The following is a 17,778-nucleotide window of genomic DNA, read 5'->3' on the forward strand; positions in this document are numbered from 1 at the left end:
CGGTTTGGTTTGGTTTGGTCAGGGACTCTCAGGGTTTGAATGAAAGCTAGTTAAATTTCACCGTTTTTGCTCAAGTAGATGTAAATATAGAATTTACTTGACATGTTGGTATGAGAAATAGTTCACCAGCCTCCATGTTGCTGGTCTGCAGCTCATCCTGACCTCTGCTGTCCTTTTCAAAGTGGTTGCAAGCAAAACAAGAATTTCCATAAAGGGATAAATTTCACGCCACATTGATTCCATATCAAACTCTGTCGCTCTCTCCCAGGCGGTGAAAATGACGATGACGACGTCCTCTCCACATCGTCTAAGGTGGCAGACGGCGAGGAACCAGAGGAGGAAGACGAGCTTCAGGCCGTGGCCAAGCACTTTGGCAGAGACCTGGGCGAGCTCACGCTGGAGGCTCTGATAAAACTAGAGCAGAGGAGACCGGAGGAGGAAGAGGAGGACCACGAGGAGGAGGAGGACGACGTCCCAAAGCGAAAAGGCCCGACGCTGGCATCCATCCTGGGCACGATGCCCTCGGCAGCCACTCTCGGCCTCACAGAGTCCATCGGCAAGTGCGTCGGAGACGAGAAGGAGAACGGTGTGTTTTACAGTTATTCGGTTTATCTGGTTTTTATTAGAGCAGATGTCTCATTTTTAGGCAGAACAATCTCATTTGGTTTAACATTAGCAGAAATTAGATGAACTAGATTGGACGTTTTCTTGGTTTTGTCACAGATCGCTGATTTCTGAAGCATAATAATCTAATTTGTTGGGCTCTGGAGCTTCTTTCTGTGCACTGCTTTTAGATTTGTTTACTGTGGCGTCATCTGTGCTTTGTGATACTTTTGATATGTCATCAAGTAAGAGCCGAGCTGAGGTGGGGGGGGGGGTTGTATACGATAAATGTCGACTAAAGCCGCAGCACTTGGACCCAAGCAATTTGGAGAATCAAGTGCTTTTAAGACAACAGTTCAGACATTATCCTGTTTGATTTAGCCAACATCGTTCTAAAAGCCAGGAGGACTCTTGAGGATGATCTGATTATGAGTGCTGCAGTGATACCGCTCATCCTTGACTGTGTCTGGTACCTACTGTATCACCATAATAACCCATAATCAAGTTAAAGAATGTTCTCTCAGGTTTAATTGTTGTAATTAACTCAGCTCCAGAATGAAATTGGCTGTGCTCTGTGTGAAATTTGTCCTCCCTTATTTGTTTTACCCTCTTTAGTACACTCCAGACAGGAAGGGAACACGTGAGAGGCGTTCAGGAGACTAATTTCTTAACCCTCGAAGCGGTTGACGTCTGGATTTGTGCCAAAGTGCTGCGAGTTGTTGCTGCTGTTCTGTTTATTTGCAGCATGTTTTAGTGTGAGAGGTTGTTGAAGCAGATTTAAACTCGGGTGAACTAAATAACTGAGCCAGGACGGGAAGGAACAGCACGTTTTGTTAGGTGAGCACCACCTGATCAAATTATAGGAAGCAGTGCAGCAAGAGGTTGTGGGTATAAAGCTTTAACACGACTTAGACTTGCTTCAGACTCGTGAACGTGATGACTTGACTTGGGAGTTGTTGGTCTTGTATTTACATTTACTCAAACAGGTATTTAGGATGATACAGACACATGCACACAATGTTTCCCTGTAGGATCGACTGATCGCTGGTTTTATTGTAGTAAAAGAAAATATACAAGCTCAACATCAAGATGATAAATAACAAGACCGGTGCACAACAGAAGGAACTTAAGATGCATCAGGCTCACAAATGCAATTAATATACTATAAAAACAGCATAGTATGTAAATATACTATTAAAAAGTTCATTGCACATAAGAATGGAATAAAAATTGAAACGGCACACACTGAATAAAATGTCTGAGTAAAATAAGGTTGCACAGCACAATAAAGACAGTTATTAGACCAGCACAGTGTGTGTGTGTGTGTGTGTGTGTGTGTGTGTGTGTTTATCGACAGACGTTAACCCAGTTTTCACAGGCTCTCGTTCACAAGCAGCCAGGTAACATGAAGCTAAATGAACCAAACACAAGGACACACTGAACTTTGCTGCTGCAGCAAACCGTGGGAGCGATCAACCCTCTGTCCCTCTGTCGGTGTGACCGTGTTAACAGTTGCAAAAATAAAACAACAGGGATCCATCATGCGTTGCCTATAATTACCTAATTACACAAGTAGATGTTCTCCGCCCCCCCCACCCCCCCGCCCCCCCCACCCCCCCGCCCCCCCCACCCCTTATGTGGGTGTGCAGAGGCGTTGATGGACGTGAGGTAATGGTGCCATGCAGCTACATCTGTCCTGATGAGGAAACCTGTGTGTTTATGGCTCTGAGTAGGAGGACGGGGGAGTCGGGGGAGGCCGGGGGTGGGGGCTGAAGTGTGTTTTGATGGATGGATGTTATGAGGGAAGGGCTGGTGAAGTGGGCTAATGTTTGGAGAGCATCCCGTCACTTAAAGGTCACACATTTGAAGGCTCTTTTGTGTACATAAATATTAACCTGGGCTCCTTCTCCTTTTAACAATTATGCTCAGAAGTGAAGAGCTTTCCAAGTGGCTGTCCACAAACAGCACTTGTAATTTAGGTGGTGTATTAAGCTGTTTGTAATCTGTGCAGCTCATGGCTATAATATCCATGACCTGTATTTGGTTTATAAAGTTAAATACCAGGAGATGTAACATTACTCGTGTTGGTACCACAGACTTTTCAGAATGGGTCTGAATGTGTAGTGAACGAATGCAGCGTTGTTTTAACCACCCAAACGTTTTGTCTGTGTATGTATTCGTAAAGGGCCACCAACACTAGCGCAGCCTCTCCTCGTAGAGCCCAGATGAACCTGAGCTGTAACATCCTCCTTCATCGCTCATTACAGCCTCCTGTTTAGCAGGATTACAGTTCCTGAGTTCAGTACAATGACGATAGATGGGATGAAAGCTATATGCCGTCACTGATTCCAGGAGGAAAACCCGGCTCCCTATTTCATTTAAGCAGCTTCTCGCTAACAATATAATAAATACTAAACGCCATAGGTGGTTTTAAAGCAGCAGAAATGGGGCCAGACTCTCTGTTATGGAGCGCAGAGGTTTTAAACATGTGTTTCAAGTAAATCAAGCCTTGTTATGAAGTTTGCTCCCGTTTGCATGTCAGCCAGCAGATCATTCCAGCCGTTCATTAAAGAAGCACAAGCCACAGTCGTCTAGGAGCTACGCTGTAGTTACATTATAGTTTTCTAAATGCTGCCTTATTTATTTGAGAGAGCCTTTATTTCGAAGTTGCCTCTGTATTATTAGGTTGCAGACTGTTGCAGCAGCATTAAGGCTTTTCTTAATTAAGATAGAATGCGACATAGTTTGTTCCCCGGAAAAACCGCTGTACTCAAAACATACGAACCGTGACGTCCATACGCAGGAAAATACCAAGCCATGATTCTCGTGTAGCGTCACGCCCTTATTAAGTACACAAAGCAAGCCTGAAAGTCTTTGGGAAGGTTTCTGTAAAAACCTGCTTCCCTAAAACATCCAGAACTGAGGTCAGCTCACACATTAACCCGATGAAAATCTCCCCTATTAATGCCTCTGACCTCATTTCATCATGGGAATACACAGCGGGGTCGAGGTTTAGAATGAGAGGAGCCACAATTACCGAGCTGCAGTGAATCACGGCCCTCTGAATCATAAGCTCTTGTGTTAATTGTGAATGTGTCTCCTATTTTAAAACTGGTTTTTGTTGCAGACTGACGTTAGCTTGACTCATCCTCCTCTAATCGACGTGTCATGAGGCTCATCGTATGCGGCCATGAGTGTCAAAAGCAGCATTAAAGAATGAAACATGGCTGTGATTTAAGGGTTTAATTGTTGGCCGGTGGGACTTGAGGCTGAGCTCATCAGGGAGCTGTACGATAGAGGTTAGCTGCTCATTCTCCTGAGAGAGTGTGTGTGTGTGTCTTTTCTTTAGTCTGCTTCTACAGTGTGTGTGTTGGTCTGTTTTGGTTTGTGTGGCCGAACTTTGCTGCCATGCTGTTCTTGATCTCTGCAGACCGTCCTGAAAAGTCATCTCCCCTTTGGCAGAAGTTCATGGAGGCAGTTTTACATTTAATTTGCTTCATCTTCCACTCGTCCAGCTCTGTAATAACGCCCGTGTCTGTGCGAGGGGCTGCACTCGGTACAAGGAGGAGGCCGTGTTCTTTAAAAACTAAATTACAACTCTCTGGCCGTGGTCCTTCATTTGACCCGTGTCAGATGATGCCCGTGGCAGACGCCGCACTTCTACTGACGAGAACAGTAATCTGAGCTCAGGAGCCGGGAAACGGGCTGATCCAGAGAGTAAATGTAACAAAACCACTGCTTTTCTGGAGCGCTGATGTACGTTAGTGCTGGGAAATAAGATCGCAGTCGAGGCAACACCAACATTTTGGGAAGAACACTGATTCTCTGAGTGCTTTTTGCTATCTGAATCGAGGTTTAAAGGATAGAGGCAAATTTGTGATTGCTCATATTGGGCTATATCAATAAACTATAAGTGAACTCCCCTTGAAGGATAAAATTAGCTTGATTACATTTCCAGTCTGCAGTGACTCCCACTTCATCACATGAAACAAGTTGGTTGCTTCCAGTCTTCTGCCACACGTCACTTTTTAAACTGGGATTGAACCATTAAAGTTGGACAACAGAAAGAGAGAATAACAAATCACTTGACCTCCTCCGTGTTCCCTGTGTGGCCGTTATTGAGGTGCGGTGAAATGAAAAACTCAAATGTCTTTTTATCGCAGAACGCTTTATGAGTCCGTTCTTCACTCCAGCTCCCGGGACTGTTCCTGTGCAGGGTGGGTGTTTGCCCCCGCTCGCTGTTTCTTTGTTCATGTGTACTTTCTGTTCCGTGTGTGAAGAAGTGAACATGTGTGTGTGATTACCGTAGAATCAGTTTGTGTGTTGGTGTCTGAATGTCTTCTGTGTTTTTGTTTGGAGGCTGGTTACAGATGGGGCTTCTGTGGATTCAGGCTGGTCCTGGTTTGGTTCAGGCTTCGGCTAATTGTGGTGGCAATGGGAGGGGCAGGAGAGAGGGGGGGGGGTATATCGTGGTCCCCCCCAAGCTCAATCTTTGAAGTATTAAGTGGACAGGGTACCTTGTCATTAGGCCTGAGCCTTTCATCTGTACGCTGGAGAGAGAGAGAGAGAGTGTGTGCAGTTTCTGTGGACATTGTTAGTGGAGGGCAGGGCACTGAGCAGAAAGAGGGTGTAATTTTGGATTCTCTCAGGAAAAGAGGACAGGAAAGGAAACGAAGAAAACAAAGTAAAAAGGAAATGGCTAGTTTGGAACACAGTCACCCACACAAGAGCTCAAGATAGTCACTGCAGTTTCCACGAAGAACAAGAACTTCTCATGACACTGACGGCTTAGATAATGAGCATCAATCTTCTTGTCCAACTCTCTGCACAGAGGAAAATGAATATATTCCCCAAAATGCTTTAATACAAAGACACTGACTCAGGCTGTAATAAATGCTAAGAATAGCTGATCTGCGTAAGTTATTTACAGGAAAAAGTAACTATCTGCAGGGTTTTTGGGCCTTTGGGGAGGTGACCACACACGATAAAGATGAAATACATGAGGGATGTTAAATAAACAGGAGATAAATGAAAGATGTATGTATGCATACATATTTATAGCCTAAAGTTGCTCATGTTATTTATAAATTGGAAACTAGCTGGATTTCTTTCATGCTCTCCTGATGAGAGTCCACACATGTGATTGAGGTTACACTGGGCTCCTGCAGCAGGCGTGAGTGGCGTCTTTAGTGTAGATTCTCACTCGCTGTTTCTAGCTGTTCTCACCCATGAACTCCAGACAACGTCCGGAGAATCAGGTCCGAACACTTTGCACGTTTTCTTCCAGTCTTTTCCACATGTGGGACACAACAGAAGGGTGCAGGAGGCAGGTCAGGATGTGAAATGTACGCTGTTGTAATTCTTAAGATATTCACCAGAAATAAATGGACTTTTATTTTGCGAGAAGTCACAGACGCAGAGAAAAGCTCAGCTTATCCAGCGCCGGCTGCATGTGTGGAATATATCGCGGCTAAATGAGAGAGGAGCTGACTGCGACGAGTCAAAGACTTGTTCAGCAGATGTTTGAAAATGAAAATAGAAATTCAGATCATCTCAGAATTTATCAATTATTTTCAGTTTGCTGCTCTTCCCTTTGGTACTCCTGGATGGATCTGTCCATCAGCTGAAACATTCACCTGATCTAATTGACCTTTTTACTCATTTAGTGAGGCTGATGGAGAAAGTTGGTGCTCTTTCCTTTATTCACTCACAGGAGAAAGTAAAATCTTTGTCAGCCCAAATTACTTAGAGTCAATGAATTCATAATTTGGTGTCTGATATAAGAAATAATAAATGAAAGTAACGATACAGCAGGAGATTAAAAAGGACAGAAACCCTTTAAAGGTAATCCATTTAAAGATTCTGAAGTCTGTGTCCATTTTGGAAAAGGCTGTTGCCATTAAAACAGTGACAGCTGCGCATCCCCAGTTAAACTCTCTTCTATCTCTCACCCTGTTTTACCCCTCTCCCTCATCGATGGCCTGTCTGAGTAATGGCATTTTCATTAACTTGTGCCATCAGCAGAGAAACTGAGAGCTGAGAGCAGCCGGGCCGGCCAGCGGTCTGCCGGCAGGAGGAACGTGACTCCGGCACCTCCGGATGACTTTGTCACATTCGTCTATAGCCGAGGTCTTCGGGGAGCTCCGCCTCGCACCATTAGAGGCGGCATTGATTGAGGCACACTGTTTTCAGCGGAGCACTTAGTTCAATCAATGACGTTTGCCCTGACCTTAACTACCTCGGTGAGCACAGATCCCCAGCTCTTGTCAAACCATTCTGCCGGTTTTTTTTATTGCCTGAAAGCGTCTGGGAAAAGAGGCGTTTGAAGTGTGTGAAAGTCTAGATTTCAGTGGGGCCTTTTGCTCTTTGAAGAATCCATTTCATTTTTAAGATCTAACTTGGTTTCACACCCCATTTTTGCAGCCGTGCTCCAGGTGTTAGGCTGCGTTTAAGGGGAACCGTCACCGCTCCCCAGACAAGAAGTTGTTGTCCTAAAACATTTTCTGCCATCCATCCTCCTCACTAACAGCAATTACTGCAGTAAATCGTAGCTCTCAGCATTTCGGGGCGTGGTAGAAGCTCTCTGACAGATCTGTGCTCTGACAGCAGCTCTGCTGAGTCAATTATAGTCTTTTAAATGAGCAGCATCTGTCTCAGCTCTCTCAGTCCACAGAGGAGTCGTTCAGGGATGAAAGAAAATGCAATGTCTCATCTTGTGCTTCAGCAGCATCACACTTTCCCTCCTCAGCATTCAGATCTGTAGAAAAAAAAAAAAAAGCTCTGCAAGCTCCTTTGTGTTGTCTTTTTGGTATGCTAATGAGGACAGAGGCGGCCCTTCAAACCAGGAGGTCACCGGTGAGATCATCACAGCCGCCGCCAGTGGAAATGAAAATAAAGTAATTAAGAAAGCCACAATTAAGTTTAATAACTTCTCTAGACTCTTTCGTGTAATTGTTTCACGAAGTTTCCTCCAAAACTGAAGAAAAAAGATGAATCTCACCACATTTTTTTTTCATTGTGATGAAAAATAAGTGATGATGGCTTGAAAATCTGTGACCAAATGACTTGTGAAGGACGGACCTCAGCTGTGAATGTGTGGAATTGTAAGGAAATAGAGGTACGCTTCTTTACTGTCAGTTAGAGCCAATCAATATATTACTATAATACCAATAATGTCATCTGGGAACCTGTGGGTGTTTCATAAAGACTGGATCCTGGACTCAAAGATGGCGGCTGGTTGTTTGCGTGAACGTCTCCTCGCCCTGCACAAAACCCCAAACTGCTTCAGAAAGTTTTACAATTCTAGAATCGAATACAAAGACTAATAATTGATTGTTTGCAGCTCTTTCACACTCCTCTCTCTCTCTGGCTGCGCTTTATCTGGCTCTTTTAATACGTTTATCCATAAACAGCAGTAACGTCTTTGTGAGTCAGACAACAAGTAGAGAGCGACGAGAAATAGTCCAGCACGTAAACCCCCCCGATGAACCACAACATGTCGTTTTTCCACCAGCGTTTCTGTACAACTTGAACAAACAAAGTATTTATGAGTTAATTCGTCGGTTTTTGGAGGTGCTGCAGTGGATTTTGTTACCTTGGGCAGATTCAGGCTGTTTTCCCTTGTTTCCTGTGTTTGTGCTGAGCTCCATATTTACTGCAGAAACATCTTCCTATTATTATTATTCCTTTAAAAGTAAGGTGGAGGTTGGAGTTAGTCTTGTAGTTGTGATGTTGGGGACTAGGGCATGTGTTATGTCATAGAAGTGTGTGTGGAGGAGTTAAAAGACATGAATCTCAGCACCTGTCATATGAATATTTTATGTCGTGGTATTGTTCAATCAACAGTTTTAAACCTGTGGGCATCTTCCGCTGTTGAACAGTAAAAATCAAGTGCATTGTCCCTTTAATTAGTAATGCCTTTATAACTAATGTATGCAGCTAATCCATTCACAAACACGTCCATTTGCTCGTTCCACTCGTTTCCTCTCTGCTGCTGTGACAGCTGGGCAGGCCTAAGTGTGTGTGTGTGTGTGTGTGTGTGAGGGGGGAGTGTTTACAGTGCCTGGGGCGGTACAGTAGAGCTTGATGGACATATGGCCGCATGGACGCGTCCTCTCGGAGGAGGAGAGAGACTGGATTGGATGGCAGACAGACAGACAGACAGGCAGGCGATGACAGCGCAGGGAGACGGGCGTCACTGATACACAGCAGAAACAGTAGAAGAAGAACAAAAGTCTAATGTTTATTTCAAGCTCAGGCTGCTCTCCGCGGACGGCCGATCATACACTCTCAGTGAGTCAGTACAAGCTAAGCTACCTCAGCAGCAGCAGTGTGGTGTGGAATATGGAATCAGGTTGTGTGTGTATGTGTATGTGTGTGTGTGTGTGTGTGTGTGTGTGTGTGTGTGTGTGTGTGTGTGCAGATAGCAGTCAGTCTCTCTGGTGAGGCGGCTGTAGCGGCCTGTCACAGCAGCCAGCTGTGATTGGAGATGATGTGCATCTTCTGGCCCGGGGAGGGAAAGGGAAGCCGTCTCGTCTGCCGCCGCCAGCCTGACGGGAGATGACAGCTACCGTTTAGCAGGCAGGCAAAGGCAGGAAACCGCTCGCCTCCGGCTGTTACGTCACAGCACATTTTACCGTCTCACCCTCCCACCCCGACCTTCCCCTCTTCCCCTCCCCCTCCCCTCCCTTCCCCTCTTCTCCCTTCCTTCCTTAAACAGCAGGACTGGGGATTTTAGCAGGGGTCCTGCTCAGGTCGGGCAGCGTTTGGGATCGACTCCAAATGTGCAGAAGAGTAACTTTTTGTGGTAGAAGATCATTAATTACTTAATGGTGTTTAATATTAGAATATTTTTAAGAATATTTTATCTGCTGGTGAATAATCTCCTACTGCAGATTTTTGTTGTATATAGTTACTACTAACAGAAACTGACCAGACAGCTGTTTTCTGTCAGACGGCTCTTTATCAAAATGAAAACAGCAGCTACAGCACGACTGCCATTAACCCCAAGTATAAACCCAGCTTCAACCGAGAAGATGGTCTTTTCATAAAACTGGGCTGCCTGTGGAGTAGAAAGGCGAAAATATTGTTGAAATTGTTGCCACGTGACCAGAGAAAACAGAAAAAGGGTTGTTATATTCCTTTTTTAGGTAGAAAGCCGACAACATGGAGGAAACTTTGTTCATATTTCCAACATTGCAATGAAACATTCCCCTCAAACACACAAAACACTTCACAGTAACATCACGGTGACGTAAGAACTTGTTGGTGTGTCATCGAGCATCCCGTTGATCTTTTAGCATCTTGAAATCCAGTGAAGAAAATAACGTGTCAGACATTTTCATACTTTCATCCAGAGAAAAATGTCAAAGGAGCAACAAAGCAGATGATAAACATCAATGCCAGGTCTGTAATGTCTCCATGACTCACGGAGAAGTCTCACTCAGCCCAGAGGATCATGTAGATTTTCTTTAATGCGAGGTTATGTTGGTGCAAGGATCCTCCCAAGAGGACCAGAAGAGACTCTGAGTCGGAGCACCGGTTCTCCATTTCCAGATTTGAAATAGATATAATTTGTAAAAGCAAAAGACTTCCTCGCAGTTGGGTCAATTCAAATCACATTTACAGCAGTAAGTCTCCAGTCAAAGTGGACTCGGAGCAGCAGGAAGCATCTCTGCTCTCCAGGTACATCAGAGTTAAGAGGAGAGGAACAGTAGGAGGAAGACCAAAGCTTGGAGAAGCAGGCTTGGTTCCCCACACTCTGCTGACTTGTGAGGAGCCCTTGAGCAACACAGTGGCTCCAGATGGCTGGAAGTGGATTTCAGGACTGAACAGATGAAAGTGTTTCATCCAGAGGTCCTACTTGGTCCTTCTCTCTCAGATCAATCTTTCAAGGTTTAAATTGATTCGTGACGACCTTGGAAACATCCGTTTTCAGAGCAATCGCTCCATAAGGTCCATTAGTAGCTGTTCTGGAGCTTTTGATCGTATCTCGCAGTCATTGCTAAAATTGTTAAAAATTTCCACTTTTTTTTTCCTGAGCAGGACTTTGAAGGAGTTTTTGGCTTCAAAGTTGAGATTTAAAGTTCATTCTTGACCTTGTGAAGCTCAGAGGAAGATAGTGTGATCTGATTAAAAGCTCCTCAGCAGTTCCTAATGGACTTTTATGCTTAAGATTGTTAAGTTTGAAACGTTTTAAAGACTTAAACATAAACAGTAAATGTCAGCTCTTGTTGCACCCACGTTTAACCATTACGGAGATCAGAGACGAGGCGCGGAGACGGATTTCTATATGATTTCTGTGTGTGTGTGTGTGTGTGTGCTAAGTGCTCCAGGCTGCAGTTATCTGTCTGTAGTCTGACCCACACCTCTAAGTGCTAAATAAACTATTATACCCTTTAGGGACACGACAACAGGGACCAATACTGTATGTTTGTGTGTGTGTGCATGTGTTGCCAGCCTCCTCCCCCCCCACCGTATTTCCCATTAAAGCAAAGTCCCAGATATTTGTTAGAGATTATAGCAGTATGCATTGCAACTATAAGTCACTTCCTGTTTGGAGACTGAAAAGCAAAGAGAGAAAATCATCATCAGAAGCAGAAACACATGTCGAAATGGTTGCTGGAGTTCTTTCAACATCGCAGACTGATGATGTCGAACAGCAGAGGGGGATCAGAGGGCACATTTTTCCTTTTTGATTTGACGTCTCCTCTCCCCCCTCCCCTTCTTCCATTGACGGTTTGTAAATATATTCATGCAGATGAGCGAGGGGGTTTGGTGCATGGGGGAGACACAGAGCGCTGATTCATCGGCGTGGCAAAAGCAACATTTGGCTAAACATTCCTGTGGCGGTCTACTGACATTTCTAATGTTTGATTCTCATGCACAACAATGCATGCATTAAACAGCTCCAGCTTTCATGGCGGCATTCTCTAAATACTTCAGCTGCACCACTTAGGCTGCCAGTGTGGACTGCAGAGTGTCCTCCTCATCCGTCAGCCAGCTCATGTTATTCCTACATCCTAGATTCACTCAGCGCTGATGATTTATTCATTCTGCTCTTGTGACTGTTTTGGAAAATAGGCCAAAATATCGAAGCAGGACAAATTGACAGGAAATCTCTTCTGATCAAAGACATTTATTCAAAATGTGGAAAACTTGGCTCACGCTGTTGAAGAGATCCATCTCTTTCAACACAAATATTTGTGTAGTTTGTGAGAGGGAGCACAAATGTTGCTGCCACAGATGGCAAAGAGAGGAAAAAACAATATGGCTGGGCATAACAATGGAAAGGAAAGTGATGTAATGTCGGCTAATCCAGTCTTAAGTCCAGTTTGTTTGCTGCTGTTTTGGACAGTTTGGTTTTACTAGTGTGTGTGTGTGTGTGTGTACAGAACAACAGCACAGTGTAATATGGGTGCCAATAAAAACCCCAAACAACCTCCAGAAGTTTTATTGTTCACTAACCAAAAGGTCTGAAAGTGTGCGAGGACACATTTGAACTGTATTTCAGTTCATGTTCATTCAGACTGTACAACATACAATCTGTGTATGTTGGCAGCTCAGGCTCTGAACTCACAGCTCTGTCTGCTATTTCCTTATTTATTGTTTCCATGTGACTTATAGCTGTTACCAAAAGCTGTTGGATAAGTGAGGAAACATTTGGGCTTCAGCTCAGGAGATCACTGTGCCCTCCGCGACAACACTGGCTTCTTTTTACCACGACGGCGATCTTTCCCATAACCTTTATTTGCCTAAATTTAGAAAACAGGCATTTATGATTCATCTGGGTCATTTTGGAAGCCAAGACAAGCAGCCTGATTCGTTTAGGAATGAAGACCGGATTTAATCCACTTCTTAGTTTGTAAAATAAAATAGATATTCCCAAAAAAGTTTCATGCTTGGCCAAGGTGGAAGAGTTGGTGTGTTGATCAAGAGAAGATGTGGTAAAGGTCACCACAACATCCCCCGAGGAATCGCTCACAGTGGGAACAAATGAATTCATCAGAATTTCACGCATCTCAGGTATGAAACGGCACTAAAATGTCACGATGGACCACTGATGCTGGTTTAATAATCCGATGCTGTCTGTGTCGAGTGCATTCACACAACACCAGCTGATGGAAAAGTCACATTTTGCATTTTAATTGACCGACTCTTAGGTGTTCCCTCGCTCGTTTGGATGGAAAGATGAGTATTGATGCAGCTCAGAGGGTTTGTACCTCTGCCCAGAGGTTATGGTTACAGCCCTGTTTGTCTCTTTATTAGGACGCCACAGATTCTTCTCTTTTTTTAGGGAAATTAGTGGGAAAGTTGTAAGTAATCAGTTCTTTGTGGCGCTCAGGATTGGGAGGACAGAATTTCTCAACATATTTGCTATTTTCTAATAAACTACTGCACTTGTTTTGTAAATTAGCTACTGTGGAAACCCTGAGTCCTACTGAAGATGTACATTTTTAAAAAATTGACCACAGATACATATTTTAATCTTTCAAAAGGCTCTGCAGTTTCCAGAAACAGCTGATCGCTGTAGTTTCCAGCAAACAAACAGGAGGAGATACTGAATGTGTTGAGGACTATTTTCAGTGGCGGTTTAATCTGTAGTATCAGTATTTGGGGCAGCAGGGTGATAGCAGTTTGTTTGTTATTAGTATATTTATTATTACACTGTGTGTGTGTGTGTGTGTGTGTGTTGATGGTGGAACAAGGTTTTTAATAGTTTTTGGACAACAGTGCAGCTTCTGTGGCACAGAGGAGGAAGATATGTCAGGTTCTGATACATGTCAGTAGGTCCATTCACTGTTTGCTTTGGTATTTTCATGGGATTTGTAGAAAAATCCTGTAAAAAAAATGGAAAAACAGCAATTAAAAACCACATTTAACAGATTGCAGAGTCTTGGTTGAAGGCTGCATGTGTATGGTGCACATATTTATGAGCATAGCTGTCAAAATGGTGGGATATAGTTTGCCCCCAGGAGTCGTAACGTCCATCAGCTCCTATATGCATATATCAGTCCGCTCCCCACTCAGCGTCCGGTGAGGAGGAGGAGGAGGAGGAGGAGGAGGAGCAGGTGGTTGTGTGGGCGTACACTCAGCCTGGGCTCCTCCAAGGTCGGGGAGGTCACGTTTTAATGGGCTCGCCCAGCCCGCCCGTGTCGGCGAGAATCTAGCACTCTATTTATTGCCTCGGCCGGCTGGTTATTTGTCCGGGGCAGCGCTGGCACCGAGCCTTATTACCTCATGCTACTGCAGGGAAGGACTCCTTTTGTGCACTGAAGGCACTTTACTGACAATCTGATCCGTATACGTCTTGCAGGAGTTAACACAGAGGGTGAAGAGTGAGCGCTGCAGTGTCCTGACTGCAGATATCTTCATGGTTAGGATTGTTGTTTAAAGCAGTAAAATAAGTCCAGACTGGAGGTTATTGGACTCAGATTTACATATAAAATACCTTAAGTTTTTGGCCTTTGAGCAGAAAATATGTGTGTGAAATCCTCCTCAGTCTTTGAGCATCATGGACATTTTGATGAATGAATAATGAATCTATTGATTGTGTAAATGACCAAACATTTGCTGGTTACAGCTGTGAACCTTTGAGGATTTAAAAGAAATGATAATAAATGGAATAATTTGTTCTTTTCACCTAGTAAAGTTTGGCCCTTTCATTCGTTTGATTGTTCTTTCCGTTATGTTAAGTTATAGCCTGTAACACAGCACTTTGATCAGGGCCAGGCTAGCAGTTTCCCTCTGTTTCCAGTCTTTATGCTAAGCTAATTGCTACCAGTCTCCAATTGGGACGTACTAATGAAATCAACATCATTAAATAAACATATTTCCGAAGAATAAAACATTGAGCTCTTGTAGGCTGTGACCAGCATTTGATATTTATTCTAAAACTGTTTATGGACCAAATGATTGATCAAAGAATCACTTGCATTTCTTCTAATTTCCATAGAAACTATCTGATTTAAAGGTAGTAGTCGTGTAATCCTGTTAACAGCACACACACACACACACATGCACTGAGGAGCCTTATTCCTGCCTCCTATCACTCATTTCATCTTTTTGCAGCAGCAGATTCCACTTTTCCTTCTTTACCACCTAAAACTCAGCATGCAGACGAATGAAAACGTCTTCCTGCGTGTCTGCGTGTCGTCCCCGCGGCCCTGTGGCCTCGCCGCAGGTCGAGGGGCGTCGGTATGATCAGGATATAAGAGAGGATCAGGGCTGTTGCTGACATCAAGAGCTGTGAGTCTGGATAATGTGGGCGCCTTTTTGAAGTGTGGATGATGGGTGATCCTGCAGCACCGGGGCTACACAGCCCCATTCATCCTCCGGATCTCTCTCACACTCACACACACACTGAGTTTTTTTTGGAAAGGGAAAGGAGGCAGTGGAAAGCTGGAGCGAGGGAGGGGAGGGGAGGGGAGAGGAGGGGAGAGGACAGGAGGTGTGGAGGAGTCAGCAGACTGACGCTTTCTTTTAATTTAGCCAGCATGACTTTTTTTTTTTTTTTTTTCTCTTTTCATTTTTATTCCTCCTCACCCCTCGTCTTTTCTCCTCTGATCAGACCGAAATGAAATACAGCTCGGGATTATAAGGAGATCAGTGAACTCCTCTTAAGCCTCCATTTTCTCCCTCCGCCACCCTCTTCTTCTTCCATCTTTTTGTGTCTGTCTTTTCTCTCTATTAGTTTCTTTCTCTCGCTGGCTTCCCCTAATGTCCTCTCCATTTATATGTTTTAACTTCTCTCTGTCTTTTCTCTCTGCCTCCTTTTGTCTTCCCTCCTGCTCATCCCTCCATGTCTTCCCTCCTGCTGCTTTTCTCCATCAGTCTCTTTGTCTCTCTATCTCCTACCAACCTCTCTCATTTCTTTCTCTCTTAATCTTTCCTGCTCAGCCTCCCCTCGTCTCCCTCTGCCCACTTTTCTCATTCTTCCTCCCCTTCTCTGATGTGGTGGTTGTTGTTGTTGTTGTTGTCGTCGTCGTCGTCTCTGGATCTCTTTGGCCTTTTCTTCTGCTGTTCACCATTTTTCTTTTCTGTCTCTTAAAGGACAAGGCTGGCGCTGTTGCATTTTTCTTATTGTCAACAAATCCCATGAAAAAGACCAAAACCTCTCGTCTTGTTAGCCTGTCGGTGAGACTCGTGCGTCACTGTTCAAAATTCCTCTCTGCCAGAAGTCAACCCAACCCAAGTTGAAACTTTGTTAACAAACTAGTTGGGCAGATGGTAGATGAGTGTCCAGGTTCACACATCATGTGACCAAAAGACCATAACCAACAACCAACTGATCCACTAATGACTACTAATGTTTTCAGTTATTAGCCTGATGCGTCTCATTCCTCTGTGCTCCAATAAAGGATGAGCCACACCGTCGTAGTTTTGGGATCAAATTCAGATCTGACATTTACTGGAGGGACCGCTTGTGATCAGATCTCATTTTTCCGCTCACGTACATCATTTATGCAAACGGTTCTGAAAGAGTGGGAACGTTTTAACACTTATCATTTAAGCTATTCACATATTAAGACACTTATTTAGTAGCAACATCCCCTCTACATGTCTGAGCCTCCGTTTGACTTTATTATCACGTCTTTATTGTCACGGTCTAAATCATATCCATGACGTTTACGACGCTAACGCAGCGCAGAGCACAGTTTTGGTTAGCAGCTATACGGTGCAGAGGGCACAGATAAAGGTTTTAAAATGTTATCTTGTGCTCATTAACTGGACAACACGGCTCTGCTCCAGAGAAATGTCTAACTACACCGTGGGGCGTCTTATAGTTCTGATAGTAAGTAGTAATATCGTTCAGGCAATGTTTGCTACTTATAAAGTCATGTTTGTAAAGTCAACTACGGCGTCCAGCTGTTTGAGGAAGCTCCTGATCCTTGTATAGTGTTGAAACTATATATTTGGGAGATGTTCTTTAAGATTTAGGCCTTCAGAAGAGACCGAAGAGCTGGAGCCACAGGAGGAGGAGAAGTCTGAGAGACGGACTCACGTTATTGTTTCTGGTCTTTTCTGGGATCTGTGGACACTAAGAAAATATAGAACAACTCCAGCCTTATCCTTTCATACCTTTGTGTCTCTTGCTTTCTATGTTTGGCTCAGTCTCTCACCCACCAGCTCTGCTCCCTCCCTCCCTCCCTCCCCCTCTCGCTCTTTTAAACCTCTTGTTCTCTCCCTCCCTCCCTCGCCGCCTTCAAAAGGCCTCCTCCTTCACCTGTTAGCGTTGGTTCCTGCAGGGCACATTTTCTCTGTTTCTTTGGGTTCTTTTTTCTCCCTTCTCTGGTATTAGAGAGTGTCTGCAGTCAGGCATCTCATTCTCCTGACCACATCAGACAAGTGATGAGTGGGAGACAGGGGGAGGAGGGGGGGTTTTCGGGGTATTTCTGAGGACTAGAGGGGTAAACCTGGGGTCAGGTTACCTGTCTGTGAGCACCAGGAGAGAACAGGGCGATGGAGTTAACAGCTTGCGGGCACAACAGTGAAACGTCTCTCAGATGGATCAGACGGCTGCTGCGCCGTCTTCCTCGGTCTCCTCCTCCATTTATCTTCTGGCCGGCAGTGTTCTCCGTCTTCTCCGGCTGCTGCTGAACACGCCGCTGTGAGCGAAAACGAAGACGCTCTTTGTGACACCAAATGGCAGAGCAAGTTTTTTTTCAAGTCAAACTAGTTAAAACTCTGTGAGATATTTGTGGCTGACAGTTAATATTTCTTTTAATGAAGCTATTATCTATTCTTTTAATCCTGAATCAGCATTGAAGGTGAAACTTGTGTTTATCTGCACATGTGCCAATAAGATAATAACTTAATTACATGACACTGTTGGCCAGTTACTAATAGTAATGGGGTGCTGTGAAGATTTCTCATATCGTCATTATGGTCTCATGGCAGTTGGGATCTTAACGAGAGACGAGGCTGCATCTAACAACCGTGTTCATCATTGACAGATCGAACAACTTGTCTGGATAAGTCGAGTGTTTTGTCTGTGAAATGGTGAAAAGTATCCGTTAAATCCCCTGCAGCCTGAGGCCATGTCTCCAAGTGTCTTTCTTTTTATTTGACCAGCAGTCACGGATGAGAAAAAGCTGCAACTGTCATGGCATTAATATTGTAGCTGTCCCATGTTAGGGGAGGAAAAACAAACCCAAACTGTCCGGACAAGCACGG

At 44.3% G+C, this 17,778-nt stretch overlaps 1 protein-coding gene across 1 annotated transcript in view; it reads left to right on the forward strand.

Moving 5' to 3' along the window:
* The window catches only part of brf1a (BRF1 general transcription factor IIIB subunit a), a 102,094-nt gene that overhangs the window by 39,656 nt on the left and 44,660 nt on the right, over nt 1–17,778 (forward strand). The window contains exon 11 of the mRNA XM_070842585.1: nt 269–586. Coding sequence (XP_070698686.1) covers nt 269–586 — 318 coding nt within the window. The remainder of the gene's footprint in view (nt 1–268; nt 587–17,778) is intronic.

This window comes from Pempheris klunzingeri, chromosome 13 (genome assembly GCF_042242105.1).
Source record: "Pempheris klunzingeri isolate RE-2024b chromosome 13, fPemKlu1.hap1, whole genome shotgun sequence".
Taxonomy (NCBI): Eukaryota; Metazoa; Chordata; class Actinopteri; order Acropomatiformes; family Pempheridae; genus Pempheris; species Pempheris klunzingeri.